At 39.8% G+C, this 20,983-nt stretch overlaps 1 protein-coding gene across 2 annotated transcripts in view; it reads right to left on the bottom strand.

Annotated features, from left to right (window-relative positions):
* The window catches only part of RBM27 (RNA binding motif protein 27), a 64,087-nt gene extending 55,835 nt beyond the window's left edge, over window positions 1-8,252 (bottom strand). For both annotated transcript variants that reach the window (XM_061188294.1, XM_061188295.1), the window contains exon 1: window positions 8,008-8,252. In XM_061188294.1, coding sequence (XP_061044277.1) covers window positions 8,008-8,066 — 59 coding nt within the window. In that variant the 5' untranslated portion in view covers window positions 8,067-8,252. The remainder of the gene's footprint in view (window positions 1-8,007) is intronic.
* Between the last annotated feature and the right edge of the window lie 12,731 nt (window positions 8,253-20,983).

Raw genomic sequence — 20,983 nt, 5'->3', positions numbered from 1 at the left:
ATCTTTAAAAACTGACAATTACAATAGTGTAGCAGCTATGGTACCAATACTAATAGTAGCCCAACAAGACTTCCAGAAGTGTGTCACAAAAATCTGAGCATGATTAAGATCCTTGATAGATTACAAAACAAATGCAGGGCCACTTCCTACTTCTCTTACACAAAAAGCAGTACCCAAGAAGAGTATTTAAAACCTTTTAGCTCTTCATTTGTAACCAAAGCTTATGGAAATTCATTTCTGTTTAACTACAGGGACAAGTACATTTTGGAAAGAAAGAGATTTTAAAATTCTGGAGCCATGGCTATGATAAATACACACGTTTCTAGACAAAAAGGGGCTTCCATTATAACAAAGAGATTAGAAAAGGTAATAATATCCACCTAAAATTACTATTCTACTATAGTCTTTAAAAGACCTTAACAGCATAATCAATCAATTATTATTCATTTTATAGATACCTAAATCTGTAAATATGTAAAGACAAATCATGTGATCCATTCAAGATCAGGCAGACAGCTTACCTGTGGAACTAAAACTCAGCTGCAATTCCATGCAAGTAAAATCTATCACAGCATATACATTTTTCTAATGTTTATCTGCACAACAAATTAATGTAAGTCTCAACCAATAATCACCTTTCAGTTAAAATAAAGAACCAACAAAAGAAATTTCCTAAAGTTTAATGGAAGTTACAAATGAGGATTCCTTAAAATTCACATCTTGCATAATAACGTCCTAAGAACGTTTCAATTATCTTTTAATTTAAAAAATAAAAATTGACTAGAATTAATTTTTATCAGGGGAAGTGAACAGAAATATTGTCCTAAAAATGTCTTATCTGTAAAAACCTCAAATTTGTCTTTTTCCTTCTAAATGAAATCTCCATTGCAGGTACTGACACATCTACTGAGCTAGCACCTCAGCTTTACAAATTTAGACATATACCCAATCCCAAGAACAAAGAGTAAAGGTTCTCCCTTACCTTAAGCCCCAAGCCAAGAAACACCACTAACTACTTTAGGAAAAAGCCAAGGCTACCTAAACCTCATCCATTTTCAGAAAAATCTACATGTTTCTGAATGTGGGCTGTTTTAAGTTCTACCTCAGTGTGATTTTTGTTTCAGAGGTGAGACAACTAATGACTACGCTACTGGGCCACAGGAAAAAAACCTGATCCTAATGTGCATCAACAGCCATTAAAAATGTTCATACTCAGGACTTTCCTGGTGGTGCAGTGGTTAAGAATCCGCCTGCCAATGCAGGGGACACGGGTTCGAGCTCTGGTCTGGGAAGATGCCACATGCCGCAGAGCAACTAAGCCCGCGTGCCACAACTACTGAAGCCTGCACGCCTAGAGCCTGTGCTCCGCAACAAGAGAAGTGCCCGCTCGCCGCAACCAGAGAAAGCCCGCGCGCAGCAACGAAGACCCAACGCAGCCAAAAATAAAGAAATTAATTAATTAATTTTAAAAAAAATGTCCATACTCTTTGACTAGTAGTTGTACTTATGGGAAACAAACCTCAGGAAATAAAGCCAAACGTAGAAAATATTATGGGTACCTAAGAGACACTAAATACATATACGTGTACTATATAAAAACAGCATTATTTTTAACAGAAAAAGTAAAGTCAAAGTAACCACTCTTACTGTTGAATGTTTATGAAACATTAGGCATCCAAAGTGATGGTTATAGAAACAATACACAAATATTAAAATGCTAACGTCAACTGGAGAAATCAAGATAAAAAATTTTACATTTGAGGGACTTCCCTGGTGGTCCAGTGGTAAAGAATCCGCCTCGCAATGCAGGGGATGCGAGTTCAATCCCTGGTCAGGGAACTAAGATCCCACATGCTGCAGGGCAACTAAGCCCGCGCACCACAACTACTGAGCTCGTGCACCTCAACTAGAGAGCCCATGTGCCCTGGAGCCCACGCACCACAACTAGAGACAAGCCCGCGCGCCGCAACGAAGAGCCCACGTGCCACAGCAAAGACCCGATGCAGCCAAAAATAAAAAAATTTTTTAAAAAATTTTACATTTGAGTCTAATTACAGCTACATGAAAGTTCATACACAGAAGAGAAACTAGAAATAAATATATACAAATAATTTTATCCTCTTCTGTCCCTTCTACATTTTCTGTAATGCAATAATGCTTTTATTTCTACTTATAAAAAAGTAAAAAAACAGGAAGTCTGACACTGAGATCTATGTTCAGAATATTCCTTTGATAAGAAAGTACTGGAAAAATAAGTAAAATCTGAGTTCATTTTATCAGAGTATAAGTGAATAAATAACTATTAATTTCTAAGAACCTGTTAACTCATATTAAGAAACACAAATATTGGTACTTCTACTTCTTTTCAAATGAAAGCTTTCATATTCCCCTTCATTAATTAGGGGCTTTCATAAATGAATATGATGTAGAAGAAAATATCCCTAGATTTATCTGGAGAGGAAAATATATGACTCTCAGTTGTATCTCATTGTGATACTTGGACTATGGCTCCTAGTGCAGTAGCCCCCAGCTAAGCACACCCAGAAAATTAGACTACTAAAACAAAATCTTACTTTTCTAATTGTGACCAACCTAAGTATACATATGAGGACATTGATTCATTTAAACATTTACTGAGTCTTAACAAAATGCCAAGCATCTTGCTGGGTAATGGAATTACTTTGAGCAAGACAGACCTTGCCCTGCAGTCACAAGGCTAAGAGATGGAAATGAAAACAAATAATTATAGTACAAAATAGCAAATGGTTTAAAAAAAGAGATTAATAATGAAGTAACAACACTGTGAGAGGATAAGACAAGACAGTGGTAGGAAACATAAGGCTATAAAAGCAATATATGGCTTCTAGCCTACAACAATTGGGCCAGAGAGAATGAAGTCAGAAATATTTAGGAGGCGGACCAAAGGACATAAGAACAAATACCTTCCTAACTTAGTATACTATAACTTGCCAAGAAGTCTTCAGGTCAAAATAAGTCTCTTTCTATGAAACAGTGAACGGTCTCCTTAAACAAGTCCCACAGGACTTTACAGGCACACCAATTCTATAAAGCCACTACATACATTTCAGAAAATTATCACTACTTTTTGATCTTAAGAACATATTTACAAAATTCTCATTTTACCCTTGTAGTTTATTTATCAGGGAGATGTGATCTAACAGCTGCTACATGGTGATTTTTCTTCCCATTTGAGCAACTGCAGAGATTACTAGTCAGAGTTAACTTGATAAGGACTGCAAACCTATAAGCAGCATGTAAACTTTAGAGTTCAACCCAAGTATACACCCGCTGACCACCGAGTCATAAAATGACCTCAATGAACCTTATTGCTGCCTTTTCCATCATACTCAGAAATGAAACACAGTCAAATGAAACACAGTCAGGTACAAAGACCTGAACTCACAGAAACTGCACACCAAGTCCTTTCACTAGCAATTCTTGTCCCTACCTATAGGGCCTGTAAGGAGAATCTAACCCTGTCATGCACTAGACTGATTACTTTGTAAGAGGCAGCAGCGCTTAACATTAGTAAGTAAAATATTTTTGCAAAAAGAGTTCAACATATTTTCACATTTCAAAAACCATAAAATTTCATTTATATTTAATGATTCTGAGGTACACAAAGCACTTTTTATAGTCTGCATCATAATACTCATATCATATTTGTGAGGTAGGTAAAAGGCTAAAGTAATTAACTCTGTTTAATACAGGAAGGTTAGACAATCTCTCCAAAGTCAAACAGTGAATCACATATAGAACTAGAAGCTAAATGCCCTAAGTCACATAATGATGCTCTACTAAAATAGATAGATGATAGATAAATAGATGGATACAACTGTCCAAAAAGTATTACAAACCCCATCACTCTTTTTAAAACATATTATCAGGACAAATTTTTGTTATTCATAGCTTTTTTTCTTCCAGTTTTATTGAGATATAATTGACATACAGAACTATATACATCTGAAGTGTACAGCATTAATGATTTGATTTACATACATGAAATGAGTACCACAATAAATTTAGTGAACATCCATCATCTCATACAGACACAAAATAAAAGAAAAAATACACATTTTTTCCTTGTGATGAGAAGTCAGGATTTACTCTCAACTTCCATATGTAACACAGCAGTATTAATTATATTAGTTATGTTTCACTTCCCTAGTACTTCTACATCTTATACCTGGAAGTTTGTGCCTTTTGACTATCTTCAATTCCCCTCCCGCCACCCCCCACCTCTGGTAACCACAAATCTGATCTCTTTTTGTATGAGTTTGTTTGTTTTTGAAGTAAAATTGACCTACAACACTTATGTTAGTTCCTGGTGCACAACATAGTGATTCAATATTTCTATACACTACAAAATGACCATCACAAGACAAATTTTTATAATAAGCCTAACAAGCAGCAGTAAATTAGATGTATTTGTATGTATTTAATATATGTAATATAAATAACTTAAAACATTCCTCATTAAAGACAGCATTTTTGGTAGAAATGCATGTTTGTTGTTGAAAAATGCTTGCCTGAACATTTTCTAAACTTGTAGAAATTTCTCTAGTGATTGATTTATCCCCGAGATTTACTTAGACCCTTACCTTTAAGGAGTCCAAATACTTAAAATGAGCAGTTATTTCTAATAAAAAGAAACCACAACATGTCCTACTTAAGCATAATCCCTACACAGTCTCTATAACTAGGATACCTAGGAGGTTTTGAAAGTGAAGAAAGATGAGGACCCCAAAGAAGATCTGTGAGTTCAGTCTGTTCATGCAGTGGTAGGAAGAGACAAACTCCTTGACTAAGATGGTTTCTCTCCCGTTTACTGCACTGCCAACAAAAATGGTACTGGGTTTCTCACAGCCAGTTAAGGAGTCATTTCTTCTAGCCTCCCTCCTTCTCATTTTCCTCTAGTAAAGTAATAGATATGTCCCACACCTACAAAAGGAGTGGAAGGAAACAGATAAGCTCTAACAGCATGAGATTTCTTATTTGTCTACAGGGAATAATCACATACAAACTGGACTGGCTTAGTAATATCCTGTTACGTGCCTTCGTTTCACTATGACGAGGTGGACCATGCTTAAAAATCCCTAAAAATCAAAAACTTTTATAAATTTAGTTAACGTTTTTTTTCTTTTTTGGCCACCCGTGTGGCTTGCAGGATCTTAGTTCCCAGACCAGGGATTGAAGCCAGGCCCACGGCAGTGAAAGCTCAGAATCCTAACCACTGGACCGCCAGGGAACTCCCTAAATTGAGTAAACTTCAAATTAAGCTAAATAAGAAAGTGCAATAGGAAATGATGTACACAGCTACAGTATGATTCCAACATATCCACTGCAACTACATTATATGAAAGCCTAACAACTGCTCTGAAATGCTATGTTGTAGCAACATGCCAATCTCCTATGAAAATTTTCTTGAATCTGGAATATGCAAAAAGTAAATTTACAAATACAACCCACTTCAGCATATCATTTATTACATTTTAGGATGTCTAAACAAAAAATAATCTCCCATGACAACATACTAAGAATGAAAATATACGTGACCTCGGCATTTGCATTTACTATTTCTTATTAACACCTTCATCCAAAATCATTACTTATATGAGTTAAAAATAAGTATTTTAATTTTGTAGTTCTAGGAAAATCATTTTTATTATTAAAGTCTAAGCAGTGACTTTAGATCTTTTTTACCCCTAAAAAAGTAACAAAATTTTTCTTAAAAGATGCATGATGTGAGCTTTAAGTTGAACATATAACTCAAAACAAATGGGGAAACTAAATAGAAATAATCATTTCGAAAGATAATTTTTACCCATGAAAATTACGGAATATCTATGAAAAAAATCAGTGTAAATAGTCAAAAAAAAACCTAGTGAAAACACCCTTAGGAGGTTTAAGTTCCCACCCAAACTAAATTCTGACATTAAGAAAGAAACCAAAAAACACTACCCAGACCAAAACATTTCAGGGAACTTTAAAAAAAAATAGCAATTAACTATAATGTTAAAACTTGTCACCTTCTACCCAAAACATAAAGTACACATTTAATACTTTCAAAAGGATCTCTACCAAAAAACTAAAAACACAAAGGTAAACAATATTCTAATACACCTTTTTCTATTTCTAGCCTCTTCCATATATGGTCAATTTCACTAAATCTACTTCATGATTTCCCACCTTCATTTCCATCTTTGTGCTCCAAGCTTGTTACTGTGTGTAGGGAAAGTATGATGAACACTCAAGAGGCCCATATTCTTCTATAAAACTTTCAAGGGTGTCCAGAAGTCCCTTTCACTTTAATCAGACCATCACTAATGTAAAACTCAAAGGCCCTTAGTGTACATTTATTCATACCTGTGCTCTACTCACACACTCCTCGTCCTCAGAAAGCAAATAAATATCATTTCAGACATCAACATGCTCCTAATGCTGTCTCCGTTTCCCATCCTACTTCCTTCACAAGGCTGACACACTGGACTACAGATGAGTCTTCCTAGGTGTTACCATCCCAACCCAAGAAACCAAAACGGCAAAACAACAAGTTAGTTAACAGGGTTTCTCAGGAGGACAAGGAAATAGACAAACAGGGAAGTAGCTGTCTCCCAACAGCCCCAACTTCACCATACCTCCACACCTCCCCAACTACCCCTTCTTTCCGCCTCTGCAAAAACTCAATTTTTCCACTAAAGTGATCTGATCTAACGAATCAAGGCCTGCCCTTCTCTTCGTCTACCCCTTTTCTTTCAGCCAGAAAGCCCTCCCCTCCACTAGGAGGATAAGTAAGAAGGAGAAATGACAAGGGGGCAGCAAATGATCCCTTCCCATGCCTTCCTTCCCAAGAAGGTGAGATAGCACCTCTCTCCAACCCTCCCTCCAGCTTTCCCTCTTTGCTCATGGAGATGTGTTTCAGAGACTACCTGTGCCCCAGTGTCCCAAATAAGAACTTCACAACCTTGCCCCTTGAAAATGCTTACAAAACCAACCAAAGGTTGATACCGCCGCTATTCCTTTCAAGGATCCCAGCAATATTTCCACAATACTACCCAAAATATTTTTTAAAAAACAAGCCCTGCACCGATAATCCTACACCCCAATATCTTCAGTTGCCCTCTCAGGACTTACAAAACTCATTCCTCCTACTACCCCTTTTATCACTCCAATACCTGTATCCAAAAATCCCTAGAAGCTGCCGGTATACCCCTCCCAGCCCGTCCTCCAATAATATTAGATACCAGGGTAGTCCTTTCAACCCCCAATCAAACTTACAAAAATCTCAATTTTCCCAACCCCTAATGGTATTTAAAAATCATCAGCTCTCCTGGCACTATCAACTCCTCAATAATAACATCCCTCAATAGGCTTATTAGGTTCCCAATAATTCCTAAAACACTTCGATGCCAACAAATCCCTTTCAACTACCCTATTTTAATTCAATATTCTTGAACCTTTAGAGCTCAGTAATCGCTATACATCTCTCAATGTCCCTACTCTCCCTTTCTCCTCTCATGTTTTCAAAAGGTCCTCGATACTCTGCTTCTAGATCTTTTAGTCCCGGAATAATATTATTTGTAAAGCCCTTGGTGTCCTGATACTCCCTTGAAGATCCCGATATTCAAATTTTAAAATCCCTCGACAGCCCCGCTTTCTCCCTCAGTTCTCAAAGAGCAATGTTTTAAATTCCCTCACTTCCTTCTGCCCCTTTGAGCACCCCAATATTTACATTTAAAAAACCTTCGTAGTCCTCCCCGCCCTCCTCCCCCCCCCCGGCCCCCCAGCCACACCGCCTCTACGCCCCTTGCTCTCCCTCCCCCCCACCCTCACAATGCTGATAGTACTACAGAGAAGACATCGCCGGGACCTCCCGACCGCGGCCCCTCCGCTCCGCCCTCCCCCACGCCGCTTCCCCTCCCCCCACACCCCCGCGGGCCCCCAACGCCCACGTTCGCCAGCCCCGGCCCAGCCTGCCTCACTCACATCGGCTCCAATAACTTGGCCAGCCAGGACTTGAGGGCATCCACATCCTCTATGAGCATGGTGCAGGGAAGGCGGGCTCGGCCGCCGCTCCTGTTCGGGCCTGCCGCGGGTCACCCCTCGCCGCCTCCTCACGCCTTCTTCACAGCTCTCAGTGCTCCAGCCCACCGGGCATCTTAGGAGACTTCAACCTACTCCCCCGGCCGGGGCCTAACAGGAACTAACCCAAGAGCCCTCACTCAACGTAGCCTGACGGCACAGAAGGGCGGGAGACAGCGTCAAATGGCGGGCGCAGAAACCAATAGGAGACAGAGGGGCCGTGCGCGCAAAGCCAATGAAAAGGCTCGTTCGCCCCGCCCGCCGGTCGTACCCAGTGAAGGAGGAGGGATTTAGCAAGTTAGGTAGAGAGCTTAAGTGAACTCCTGGTGCAAGATGGTATCTTGGAGAAGGTGCTGTGGCTCTTAAAGGGGCCGCGGCGCCTTTTTTTTTTTTTTTTTTTTGACCATGCCGCCGACCGCCGCGGAATACCGCTGTCTGCTGCTGGAAGTCCGTGGGGGAACCCGACGAGACCCTCAGCCTGGCTCCTTCCTCTCGTTTTTTCCTGGAAGCACACACTCGTGTCCCGAAATGACTCAGCTGTAGTAAATCTGCAACACAACGTGCAATACGTTCACGTTCGACATATCGCACAGAACGCAAAATTTTACTTTTTTTCCTCGCACACTCATTTTACTCGGCACACATACCGGTATCCTTTGCTGCTGTGCTTAAATTATGCAAAATGCTATGGCAACCATGCCTTGGACTCCAATAATCGTCATTTTTAAAACGTGGCGCAACGGTTGTAAAAAGCTGAGGCCATTTCAATTTTACCAGTATTTTAAATATATTTTTTATTTAGGAAGAAAAAGGATTCCAATTTTTACAAAAATTCTCTCTTCATTGCCTTTCTAAAATTCGGTGGGAGTTTAGTGCAGGGAGGATTTTGGTCAGGAAAAAAAGTTTTTAAAAATAACTTTTAAAAAATTGAACTCACTGAAATAATTTAGTCTGTACTAGATGAAAAATCCCTTTTGGAGTTTTGAAATGACTGGCTTGGCACTGGTGTTAGAATGTTTATTTAACAACAAATCCTGAGCACCTGCTATATACCAGCACTGTGTAAGGCGCTAGGATTCCAATGGTGAGCAAAACAGAGTCCCTCCTCTTAGAAAGCTGAACAGTATATGGGATAATGCATTATAATCATAACACTATGAAAAATACCTGATGAGCACACACCTCGTATAAAAGAGACGGGTCAACCCCAAATAAGCAGGAATGCTATATATATATGGAGCAGGTGTAGGCAAACTTTTTCTGTAAAGGGCTAGACAGCAAATATTTTTGGTTTTGTGGGCCATGAGGTCTCTGGCAACTACTCAACTCTGCCCTCTTGGCATGAAATAGGCCATAGGTAATATGTAAACAAACGATTGTGGCAGTGTTCCAATAAAACTCATATGAAAATTTCAACTGTAGAGAATTTTCACAATATATTGTTCCCTTGATTTTTTTTTTCAACTATTTAAAAGTGTAAAAGTTATTGTTACCTCACAGGTGTCCAGAAACAGATGCCAATATGGTTTGGCTTGCAGGCCACAGTTTGTGGACCCCTCACTGTAGAGTGATAAAAGCGAAGTGCACTTAAAAATCATCTAGTGAAACTCCTTCACTGACACCTCTTCCCCAACTTTGCGTATGAGAAAAAAAGCCCAGAGAGACTGAGTGATTGACGCAGAATTGCACGTCTGTCAATGGAGCAGAAGTAACATCCACAGCTTCTAACAGCAAGCCCAGAGCGTTCCCACATTCAACTGTTGCCTCTTCTTCCCCCTCACCTCCCCTTCTTGCTTTATGCTTATCCACAGTTTCCCTTTACTTCTTTCCACTACAGAGATGAAGTGTTACCCCAAAATGACAGAAATTTTAAAAAGAGAAATGTAAAAGTGATTTCATTAGGCCTAGGGCTAGGCGAGAACTTGATAGCATGATTGATATGGAATAGGAATTGCCTTTATCACAGTAAATCACTCCTCTGCAAGAATTTCAAAGTACTTTTCAAATGTATTTATAGAACAAATTTTTCAAGCCTTACTTCAGAGGTGAGGGTGCTAAGATACCAGCTTCCTAGAGACCAAGGGCATCATTTAACCAAACACAGAGAGTAGAACAGACATGATTACAGTAGCAATATTTGGGTTTGGAGACCCTGGATAATTTATTCCTTTCCCCCTATTTTTCAAATGTGATGTTACTACTTTTATAAACTGAATAGAATAGAATAGAATAAAATAGATAGATGGATATAAACTAGTATTTTGAATGTAGATGTTGAACTCCAAACCGTGTCTTGAGAAAGTGGCATCTATAGAAGAGCTGCTTTTCCAGAAGTGGAAGTGGGATACAATACAGGCAATCCCACTCCCATGCCCAACTCACTCCATTTGCTAAATAGTTGGTTCAGATTTGGTCAGTAGCCATGGCCCAGAATTTTCCATATACTTTATTTGTTGTATGCACAGAACTGACTCATCTGAAGTCCATGAATGAATGTGGCACTGGTTTCAGTCATTCAGTTATTGGGCTACCCTGAAGGCAATGCATACACATATGTACTAGTTCAACACACCTATACTTAGTGCTGGTTACCAGGTACCAGATTCTGTGTTCTGGGCTGGGGCAGAGACAAAAGTTTGAAAAGTTATATCCATTCACTGCCTTTCGGGAGCTCAGGTTCTGGTGGTCTAATAGTCGTGCATTGGAAATGATAATCAAACCCAAAGTTGAGTACATACCCTGTACTGGCCCTATGCTAAATATTTCAGTGTATTTCTGCCTCTCATGCTCACAGTACCCCTGTATAGTAAACAATATTCATAGACAAGAAAATTGCATCCCAGAAAGTCATGAAGCTAATGAGTGAAAAAACCCAGCCTTGACCATGAGTGATTCCAAAGCCCACACCTGTAACCTTCACTTAATCACCTCACTTGCAAACACTGACATATGAACTATGTGGTTCATTCAAATTTCATTCAACAAATACGTATTGAGCCCATTATCATCTATTAGGCACTGCTCTTGGATAATACAGAGTAAGACTGATTTTAAATAAATGTTCTTTCCTTAGTTAATTAAGATGGATGTTAAAATGGATACTTGACAAATACTGACTTTTCTCTCAGTTTATTTATTTTCACAGGAGGAGAAAAAAAGAGATGCCAGTTTATCAAAGACAAAAGAGATTATTAATACGGGGCATTGAAAAGAGAGAGTAACACTACAAGAAGAAAACACATCTAAACCATCCTTATTCAAACCAAGTTCACTTTCTTGGCTTGAGGGTAAGTGTGCCTCCACCAGAAAGAACTGTCAATGGTGTGATTTCACACAAGTGTTGACAGGATTAGACAGGCTTTCCAAAATCAGAGTGTATTGTGCCCACTTTTTTGGAGGGATTATGGGGAGTTTTTTGGTCCTTATTCTCCAACCTGCAGCTAAGAATGTCCCAGATGTACAATAAGAGAAGTTGAGGGTCATTTTTGAATTTTCTCTGTGAACCTTACAATCACAATTTGCTTCCTTTACATGCAGTTAAATTAAGCTTTGGTGGAATTTCAAACTAGGAAGCTCATGCTTACAAACAGACCCTCTCATGTCTGTACATTTGTAAATAATCAGCTAATTGAACAACACACGCATCAAAATATCAGTCTCTCCTGAGTTTGGGTCACCTGGAGCAGCCCACCTGACTCAGAGAAAAGTCACTTCAGTAAAAGTCACTTGAATCTTAGTTATGCAAAGTCAGGGTGAGTTGACAGCCAAATAGTTCGTCAGTCAATTGGAAGAGTCTCTCTTCGTTATGGAAATGTCAGTTTGTTTTCCTAGGAGAACTACATGAAAAGGGATTTTTTAAAAAGTTGCTTCACACTAAATACCTATAAGAATAGTTAGGACTTCCCTGGTGGTGCAGTGGTTAAGAATCCGCCTGCCTAGGCAGCGGACACGGGTTCGAGCCCTGGTCCAGGAAGATCCCACATGCCACGGAGCAACTAAGCCCATGCGCCACAACTACTGAGCCTGTGCTCTAGAGGCCGCAAGCCACACTGCTGAGCCTGCGTGCCCTGGAGCCTGCGCACCGCAACTACTGAGCCTGCATGCCACAACTACTGAAGCCCGCGCACCTAGAGCCTGTGCTCCGCAACAAGAGAAGCCACTGCAATGAGAAGCCCGCTCACCGCAACGAAGAGTAGCCCCTGCTCGCCACAACTAGAGAAAGCCCCCGCGCAGCAACAAAGACCCAACACAGCCAAAAAAAAAAAAAGAATGGCTAACATAAGAAAACAAACCCAAAAAAACTGACAGTGCTGAATGCTGATAAGGAGGCTGAGAAACTGGATGACTCACACTTCACTGGTGTAATGTAAAATGGTAGCTACTCTGAAAAACACTTCAGTATTTTCTCTAAAAACTAAACATGCAACTACCATATGACCCAACAATTACACTCCTGGGCATTTATCCCAGAGAAATGGAAGCATATGTTCGCACACCAAAACCTGTACACAAATGTTTAGAGCAGCTTTATTTTTATAATAGCCCAAAACAAGAATCAGCTCAGATGACCTTAAACAGATGAATGGTTCAACTGTGTGACACAGCATACCATGGAATGCGATCCCATGCTTCCCTCCAACAAGGAAGAACTATTGATACATGCAACAATTTGGATGAATTTGCTGAGTGAGGAAAAAAGCCAATCCCCAAAGGTTACATACTGTATGGTTCCATTTATATAATACTTTGAAAATGACATAATTTTAGGAGCAGAAGACAGAGATGGGGGTGTGGAGGGAAAGAGGGTGTGTTTTTTAAATGGCAGCATGAGGGATCCTTGTTGAATTGGAACTGTTCTGTATCTTGAATGTGGGGGTGCGTATGGGAACTACAGAGAGGATAACATTGTATAGAATTATACACACACACAGAGACATGCACAAATGAATACACATAAAACATGTCAGTGTCAATATTCTGATTATGATTTGCAAAATCATAAAACTAGAGTTTTGCAAATGTTGCCATTGGGGGAAATTAAGTGTGCAAAAGTTCTGTCTGCATTATTTCTTACAACTGCTTATGATTCTACAATTATCTCAATTTAAAAGAAAGTTGCTTCACACATAGAGAGCAGTGTCAACAGGGAGAAAAGGTTGAAAGTGGCATCTCTGGATGTGTGTGTACCAGAAATAGTCCATGCCCCATTCTCGGAGATCTTCATAGGGACCTCAGTCTGCCATTCTTACAGATTAGAAAAGCATCCAGGAGAAATGTGCAAAGCTCCACTGCAGTAGGGACTTGTATTTTTTAAAGCAGGAAATAGCAACAGTAGACCGACCAGACACCAGTTCCCTCTGGTTATCCCTGTGATATTAGAAGACAACTGCCCTCTCTTCCTTGGATTGAATAAGCCCCTTGGGATTTGGACACATCAAATAATAATAACTCATACTCCTTGTGTGCCAGGCACTCTGCATGGATTAGCCTCTTTCAATTCCTGCCTTCAGCCTTTCTTTCTTTCAAGAAATATTGATTGCAAACCTATCATAGGCAAAGCGCTCTTATAGGCCCTTGGGATACAGCAGCGAATAAAATAGGCATTCTCTTGGAGATCTATTTTAGCAGGAGGAGAGTGATGACAAATAAACAACTATATCATATGTCGGGGGGGGATACATTCTATAAAGAAAAATAAGGCAACGTGATGGGAGAGAGAGTGATGGGGAATGACTGAGCAGTGGTCTGGAGGGTGTTAGTCATGTGGATATCAGGAAGAAGAGCTTTTCAGGGATGTGCAAAGACCCTGAGGCAGGAACTAATTTGGCAAGTTTGAGGAAAGGAGGAAAGCAATAGGGCTGGAGGAGAGTGAGCCAGGAGGAAAGTGATGGTAGAAGAGGTTAGAGAAGTAGTTAGAAGCCAGATCATCTGGGACTTTGTTGGCCATGATAAGGACTTTGAATTTTTATTCTGAGTGAAACTGGAAGACACTGAAGGTTTGAAGCAGAGGAATAAAATTGTCTGATTTAGTTTTTAATTTTTAAACACGATAACTATGGCTGCCTCATGGTTATCAGACTAGAGGGGACAAAAGTGGAGGTAGGGAAACCAGTTAGGAAGCAATAATCCAAGCAAGAAATGATGGTAGTTTGGACTAGACCAGCACTGAAAGAGATAGTAAGAAGAAGTTGGATTCTGGATATATTTTAAAAGTAGAGTCAATGAGTTTTACTGACAGATTAATTGTTGGTATGAAACACAAAAAGGAATCAAGGATGACACCAAGGTGTTTGGCCTGAGATGGGGAAAATGAGGGAGGAGCAGATTTAGAGAATGGCTGGTAGATCATGAATTCAGTTTGGGACATGAATTAGACATTAGACATTGTCTTAGACATTGGACACAGTGGTAGCCAGCCTCCAAGATGGCCCCCAATGATCCTTACCTTGTAGTTTTCACACCCAGGTATACTTTGCTCCCACATTGGATCAGGGCTTGTCTGTATGATCAACAGAATACACTAGAAATGACAGTCACTGACTTCCAAGACTAGGATAAAAAGCATTATAGCTCCTATTTTGGACCTCTTGTTCTGGGGAAAGCCAGTCATCATGTCCAAAGGCACTCAGTCAACCCTTTGCAGAGTCCCACATTGAGAGGAACTGAGGCATCTTACCAACAGCCAGGACTAACTTTCTAGCCTTGTGAGTGAGCCATGTTTGAAGCAGATCTTCCAGCCTGAGTAGAACCTTCAGATGACTGCAGCCCGGGCCAGCATTTCACTGCAATTTCATGGAAGCCCCAAGCCAGAACTACCCAGTCAAGCTGCTTCCAAACTCCTGACCCACAGAAACTGTGAGTGATAATTAATGGCTATTATTGTTTGAAGCCACTAAGTTCTGGGTAATTTCTTAGGCATGATAGATAATTAATATAAAACTCCAAGTAGAATGCCAAGTAGACAGGTGGATCTGAGAGTCTGGAGTTCATGAGAGAGATTGGGCCTTGTGTTAAAAACTGGGGATTCATCAGCATGTAAAGTGTGTTGAAACCATGGGCCTAAATAAGATCACCTAGGAAGTGAGTATATCTAGATAGAAAGGCCATTAGGGCATTCTTCTATTTAGAAGGAAAGGGAGTAATATCCAGTAGAGTAAACTGAGAAGACTTGGCCAATGAGGCAGGAGGAGAACAGAGAAAGAAGAAATGTGCCTCAGGAAAGATGGAGTTTTCAACTGTGTCAAATGTAGTTCTTGCATCAAGTAAGATGAGGACATGGAATTGACCACTGGATTTGGCAGCATGAAGTTCATTGATGACCTGGACAATTCCATGAAATGGAGGAGGTGAACACATGATTGGGAAGAGTTCAGGAGAGAAAGAGAAGAGAGGAATCAGAGATAGTATGACAGTTCTCTTGAAGAGTTTTACTGTAAAGGGGAGTAGAACAATGAAGGTACCAAAAGGTGTGGTGGGATAGGGAGGATTTGTTTGCATTTCATTCTGTTTTTGTTTTGCTTGTTTGTCTGCTTGCTTGCATTAGGTTAGAAGATATGTATGAATGTAGATTGGTATGATCTAGTAGAGAAATGAAATTTGATGATGTGGAAGGTAAAATCTCTTAGTAGGAAAAGACAATGGGATTTAGTGCACAGATGGAATGTAGGTCTTAATAGGAGCCCTGATTATTCATGATAAATGAAAATAGAGCACATGTTAAGGGATGGAGGTACGATGGATGTAAAAGGAACTCATGGAAGTTATTTACAGACTGCTATGTTTTCAGTGAATTAAGAAGCAATCATCAGCTGAATGTGAGGAAGGGGTGCTGGATACTTGAGAAGAGAGTTGTGAGGACAAAGCATCTTAGGTTTCTCAAACATTTCAAACTCCTTCTCACTACAGGACCTTGCACTTGCTGGTCCTTTTGCCTGGAACTCTTTTCCATACATCTTCTTATGGTTGAATTTTCTTGTCAGATCAAATATCACCTCCTTAGGAAGGCCTTCTCTGACCATCCCATCTAAATTAACACCCCATTTCCCTCCTCTAGTTATTCTCTATCACATAATCCTGTTTTATCTTCATAGGGACCTCAGTCCCTACGAAAGCATTTTTCATGGTCTGAAACTTTTTCATGTATTTGTTTTCTCTACCCCATCCTAACTAGAATTTTCATGAGGTCAAGGATTTTGTCTTACTTGTTCACATTATATTCTTAGAGCTGAAAACAAAACCTGGTATATAATAGATGTGCAATAAATATAAATGAATAACTAATATAATCATCAAAACAATATTGCTAGATAACTACTATTATTATCACCATGTTACAGGCCTAGGCAGATCAAGTGATTTGTTCAAGGTCACGCAGCAAGTTCGGAACAGGGTGGGATGGTGTTCATGATTCAAAGTCAGTCAATCTGGTAATGGAGCCCACATTCTCGGACTTTATATAAAATGGCATCTAGAGGAAGATACTGACTTCTGGCCACAAAGATAATGGGAGCCTGACCAATGAATAAGAAAAAAAAAAGTAGGACCATGATTGTGCTCTTATATAGTTTAGACCAGTCTGATTTCATTGTTATTGTAAAAATAGGAATTCTAAATGTTGTAAATGCAAAAAGATATTTTAAAAATATAGCCACTGAAATTGGAAACTCAATGATATGTGATTGGTTGTCTTTACCTATTTCTTTTTTTCTCCTCCTTTTCTTCTTTTCCATCCATCTGTCCATCCTCTCCTTCCCTCCTTCTGTTTCTTAAGAAGCCCCTGGACTACTTCACAATGGTGATGGAAATGCTGGTAACAATTTAGATAGGTAGGTTATTTAGGAACTCAAGTGTCACATTTCCCATATGACCCTATGACACGGCTGGCAATGCTCTGTGCAATGTTGACAAGAGCAGGCTGAAGCATATGGATCCTGAGTCTGGAGTGGCATGGTATGAGTGAGTGATTTCTAATTCCCAAGAATTACAAGTATCACCACTTTAGGAGAAATCTAGGCAACAGGGGTTTCTCAAAAATTTGGTACTGGAGAAGTGCAACTTCTCTAATTTGGTTACATTTGTCTAAATATAAAAGTCTCCCTAATTAATATGGCTACTTGTTCCTAGTTCATGTCAATCAGATTTAGAATTCCCATTAATTAAATGACTGTCTTAGTCTGTTCGGGCTGCTATAACAAAATACCACAGATTGGGTGGCTTATAAACAGCAGAAATTTATTTCTCACAGTTCTGGAGGCTAAAAGTCTGAGGATCAGGGTGCCAAGCATGGCCGGGTGAGGGCCCCATTGCAGGTCAAACACTCCTCTTTGTATCCTCACAAAGTGCAAGGGGTTGGGGAGCTTGTGGGTTCTCCTATATAAGAACATTAATCCCATTCAAAAGGGCTTCATCCTCCTGACCTAAGCTCCCCGCAAATCTTAATGCCATCACATTGGGCATTAGGATTTCAACATATGAATTTTGTGAGGACACAAACATTCAGACCAGACCACAACGCTGATCAAACTGGCTTCCAGTATTCACCACTTCTCTTTCTTTCTATTTAGATTAATCTTTCTTGAGCACTTAGCCCATGAACCACACATTGGGCTAATCACCTTCCTCGGTATAGCTCATTGTATTTTCACAGCAGGCCTAGGAAGTAGGTACTATCATCACACACATTTTACACGTGAGGACCCAGAGTCCCAAGGTTGAGGGAGCAGAGCTAGCACAGGACAGAGCTTCCAGTCAGCCCCCGGCATCTGACTCCAAGGCCGGTGAGCCCAACCACTGCACACACGCTTCCTCTGCTGCCCAGTAACTGTCGGAGGCTGCACATAGAGCACCCCCGGGATCAGCTGAAGTCCATAAAGCCTAGAAGGATCTCCTTCTCTTTATATTCATTGCCTAGGTCATAAAAAAACAAAACAAAACTGTTCACCATTCAGGAAACACAAAAGTTAAGGTAGAACACTAATGTTGGGAAAAAAACCATTTAAAAACAAAAGGTGTCTAATAGGGTAGGGAAGTGACAACTATATTTATTGAGTGCCATGTTTGTGGAACAGAAGTATGAAAATAAATGCCCCCAAGTCCTTCCTTGAACTGTGTCATATAAAGGTTGGGAGGTTAGGTAAATATGCATGAAAAACAAATATAAAGAGACTCAGAGACAAGCCAAAGCTAGTTATAGCTTTACGCATCTGAATTTAGAAATACTGATTCAATTGAATTGAGTAGAGCGACCGGTGGGGTGGGTTTGGAAGAAAAACAAAATAAAATAAGGCGGAAGTGAGTTCTGTTGTGGCATTTTAAAGAATGAGCACAATATGGTGTGATAGTTGGTGAAGGCATACCAAACAATTATATGGTGATAACTAGCTCAGTTAGGCTAGGAAAGAGATTATTATGCGGTGCAGGTAAGCTTTTTCTATTTTAATCAGATTCAGATTAGTGTTTATAGACCAATTTTCCTAAAATAGTAATAAAAATATCTGACATTTTAAAGTGCTTACTATATGCTGGGCATATATATACAGGGTTTATACCTAAATACATATTATTTCTTTAATCCTCTATGAGGTACTTCCTATTATTACCTTTATTTTACAGAGTGGTTAATTGAACTGCCTGAGGTCACTCAGCTAGTAAATGATGAACTTGGTCTGATTCAGAGCCTGAGCTAATATCCACTATGCTACCTTTCTAATTTCATTTATCTAGAGGGGGTAATCCACATGGCATAGCAAAGAATCGATAATTCCCAATTAAAAAGCCATATTACTAAGCTGTAATAAGTTTCATTTTCTAGATACCTCTTGACTCTGTTTACCTTTCTCCACCTTTACTGTCACCACTAAAGTCTAAACTACTGTCACCTCTCACCTGGACAACTGCAACAGCCTTTTGCTTCCAGTTTTGCTCCCTTTCAACCCTTCTTCAGAAAGATCTCTATGAAACACAAATGGGACCATGTCCCTTCCTTACTTAAAACCCTTCCATGGCCTCCCATCGCTCCCATTGCTTCAGTGTTTGCCTCTTCCACTAGAAGGAGGTGACTGCACTTGTCTTGTTCAAGAGTTGTATTTCCAGCATCTAGGATAGTGCCTTGTATGTAGTATAAGTGAATTAAATTTTTGTTGAATGAATGAAAACCAAGTGACCCTTGAAAAAAATATTTGTCACTTAAATAGGAAAATTAAAAAGAATGCAGTTGGAGGCATGGAGGTAGGTTTTTCATAATTTTCATAATTTGTCATCACACAATCACTTGTTTATTTTCTTCTTTAATGGCTCATGCACCTTAGACTGTAAGTTCCATGAGGGCAGGAGCGGTGTCTGTCTTGTTCCCTACTATACCTTACCTCTATGTCATGTTCATAGGGGGTACTTAATAAATATTGGTTGTATGAATAATTTCAATTACCAACGTGGATTGGAAGCTGATGAGTCAAAGACGACAAATAGTACTGGTTAGGGCAGAATTGGAACAGGAAAGCCTAACCATAGTTATAAGCGCTGTGGATGATGAGGATTCTTTCATTCATTCAGTAAATACTTATAAGGCACCTACTATGTGCCAGACACTGTGCTAGGCAGCCTCTGCTATCATAGAGCTTAACTCTAGTGATAAATCAACAGGCAATTAAAATTCAGTGAGATAAAATTCCCAAGGTGGGGCAGGAAGGGGGTGCTTCAGAGAATATTTAGGAACGGACATTCAACCCAGACTTGGGCTGTCAGGAAGTGATGTCTAAATGGTTAGTAGCTAAAGGTAGAGAGTGTGGAAAGTGATGTGGAGTATTTGTATGTGTAAGAGCCTGGAGGCAGGAGAGCCACTGGTAGGTTCTCTATAACCTAAGGTTCATTCTTAACTTCCTTTCATCCAACAAATTTTTATTGAGCCCATACCACGTACCAGGCATTGTGTTAGGCCATCATTAAATTTATATTTCAAAACTAATTGTTGAAAAATGTAAATACAATATATATTACACATATATAATTCAAAATTTATTTTTGTTAAAATTTTTATTAAAAATTTTTTTCCCTCTATTCCATTAGGAAGACACACTTCTGGGCTGGGCACACCTCCACCCCTCCAAGTGCTTTGTAGATCCTTAATGATTATTTATTGAATTAATAAAGGAATGCATGTGAGAGTAACTAACCTGACCACCAGAAAGTAAAAGTCTTGGATCAGCACTTTTCAATAGATCTTTCTTTGATGATGGAAATGTTCTATATCCGCACTGTCCAGATACGGTAACAACTAGGCACATGGACTTTCCAGCACATGAAAAGTGGCTAGTGCGATTGAAGAAATAAATTTTAAACTTTACTTAATTTTAGTTAATTTAAATAGCCACAATGTGGCTAGTGACTAGTACTTCAGACAGCTCAGTCTTGGTTGGTGACACGGATGAAACAGTCTGAGCTTGGCACTGGGACCAGGTAGAAGGCTTCCAGCCTCTCCTTTAAAAAAATGGAGATTGTTAATAAATGGTTATAAAATGTCTAAATTCTGGACTTTTGAATGCCACCGACAGTGATAAATATCTGTGCACAACCGCAACTCATAATTAGCACCTCAGTCACTGAAGACGAATACACCTTGCATCCTGGCATCCTGACAAGACACGCGACCCAGCTCCATACGGTGAAAAGGTTGAACGCGGGCTATCCCCACGTCGGTCAGGGCGCGCTCGCGGCCGTCTGCGACCCCGAACTGCATCATGGGGTTTGTAGTTCAACATGCTCATGACGTCACTACCGGTGCCCCTCTGAGTGGCTTATCGGGTACACTTCCGTAGCCTGTTGTCCTCTGGGAAATGTAGTCAATAGATGCCTGAAGGACGTGGGGTCTAGGGGTCTGGGAACT

This window comes from Eubalaena glacialis, chromosome 4 (genome assembly GCF_028564815.1).
Source record: "Eubalaena glacialis isolate mEubGla1 chromosome 4, mEubGla1.1.hap2.+ XY, whole genome shotgun sequence".
Lineage (NCBI taxonomy): Eukaryota > Metazoa > Chordata > Mammalia > Artiodactyla > Balaenidae > Eubalaena > Eubalaena glacialis.
The sequence above is the reverse complement of the archived record's forward strand: the minus strand, read 5'-3'. Positions and strand labels throughout refer to the sequence as shown.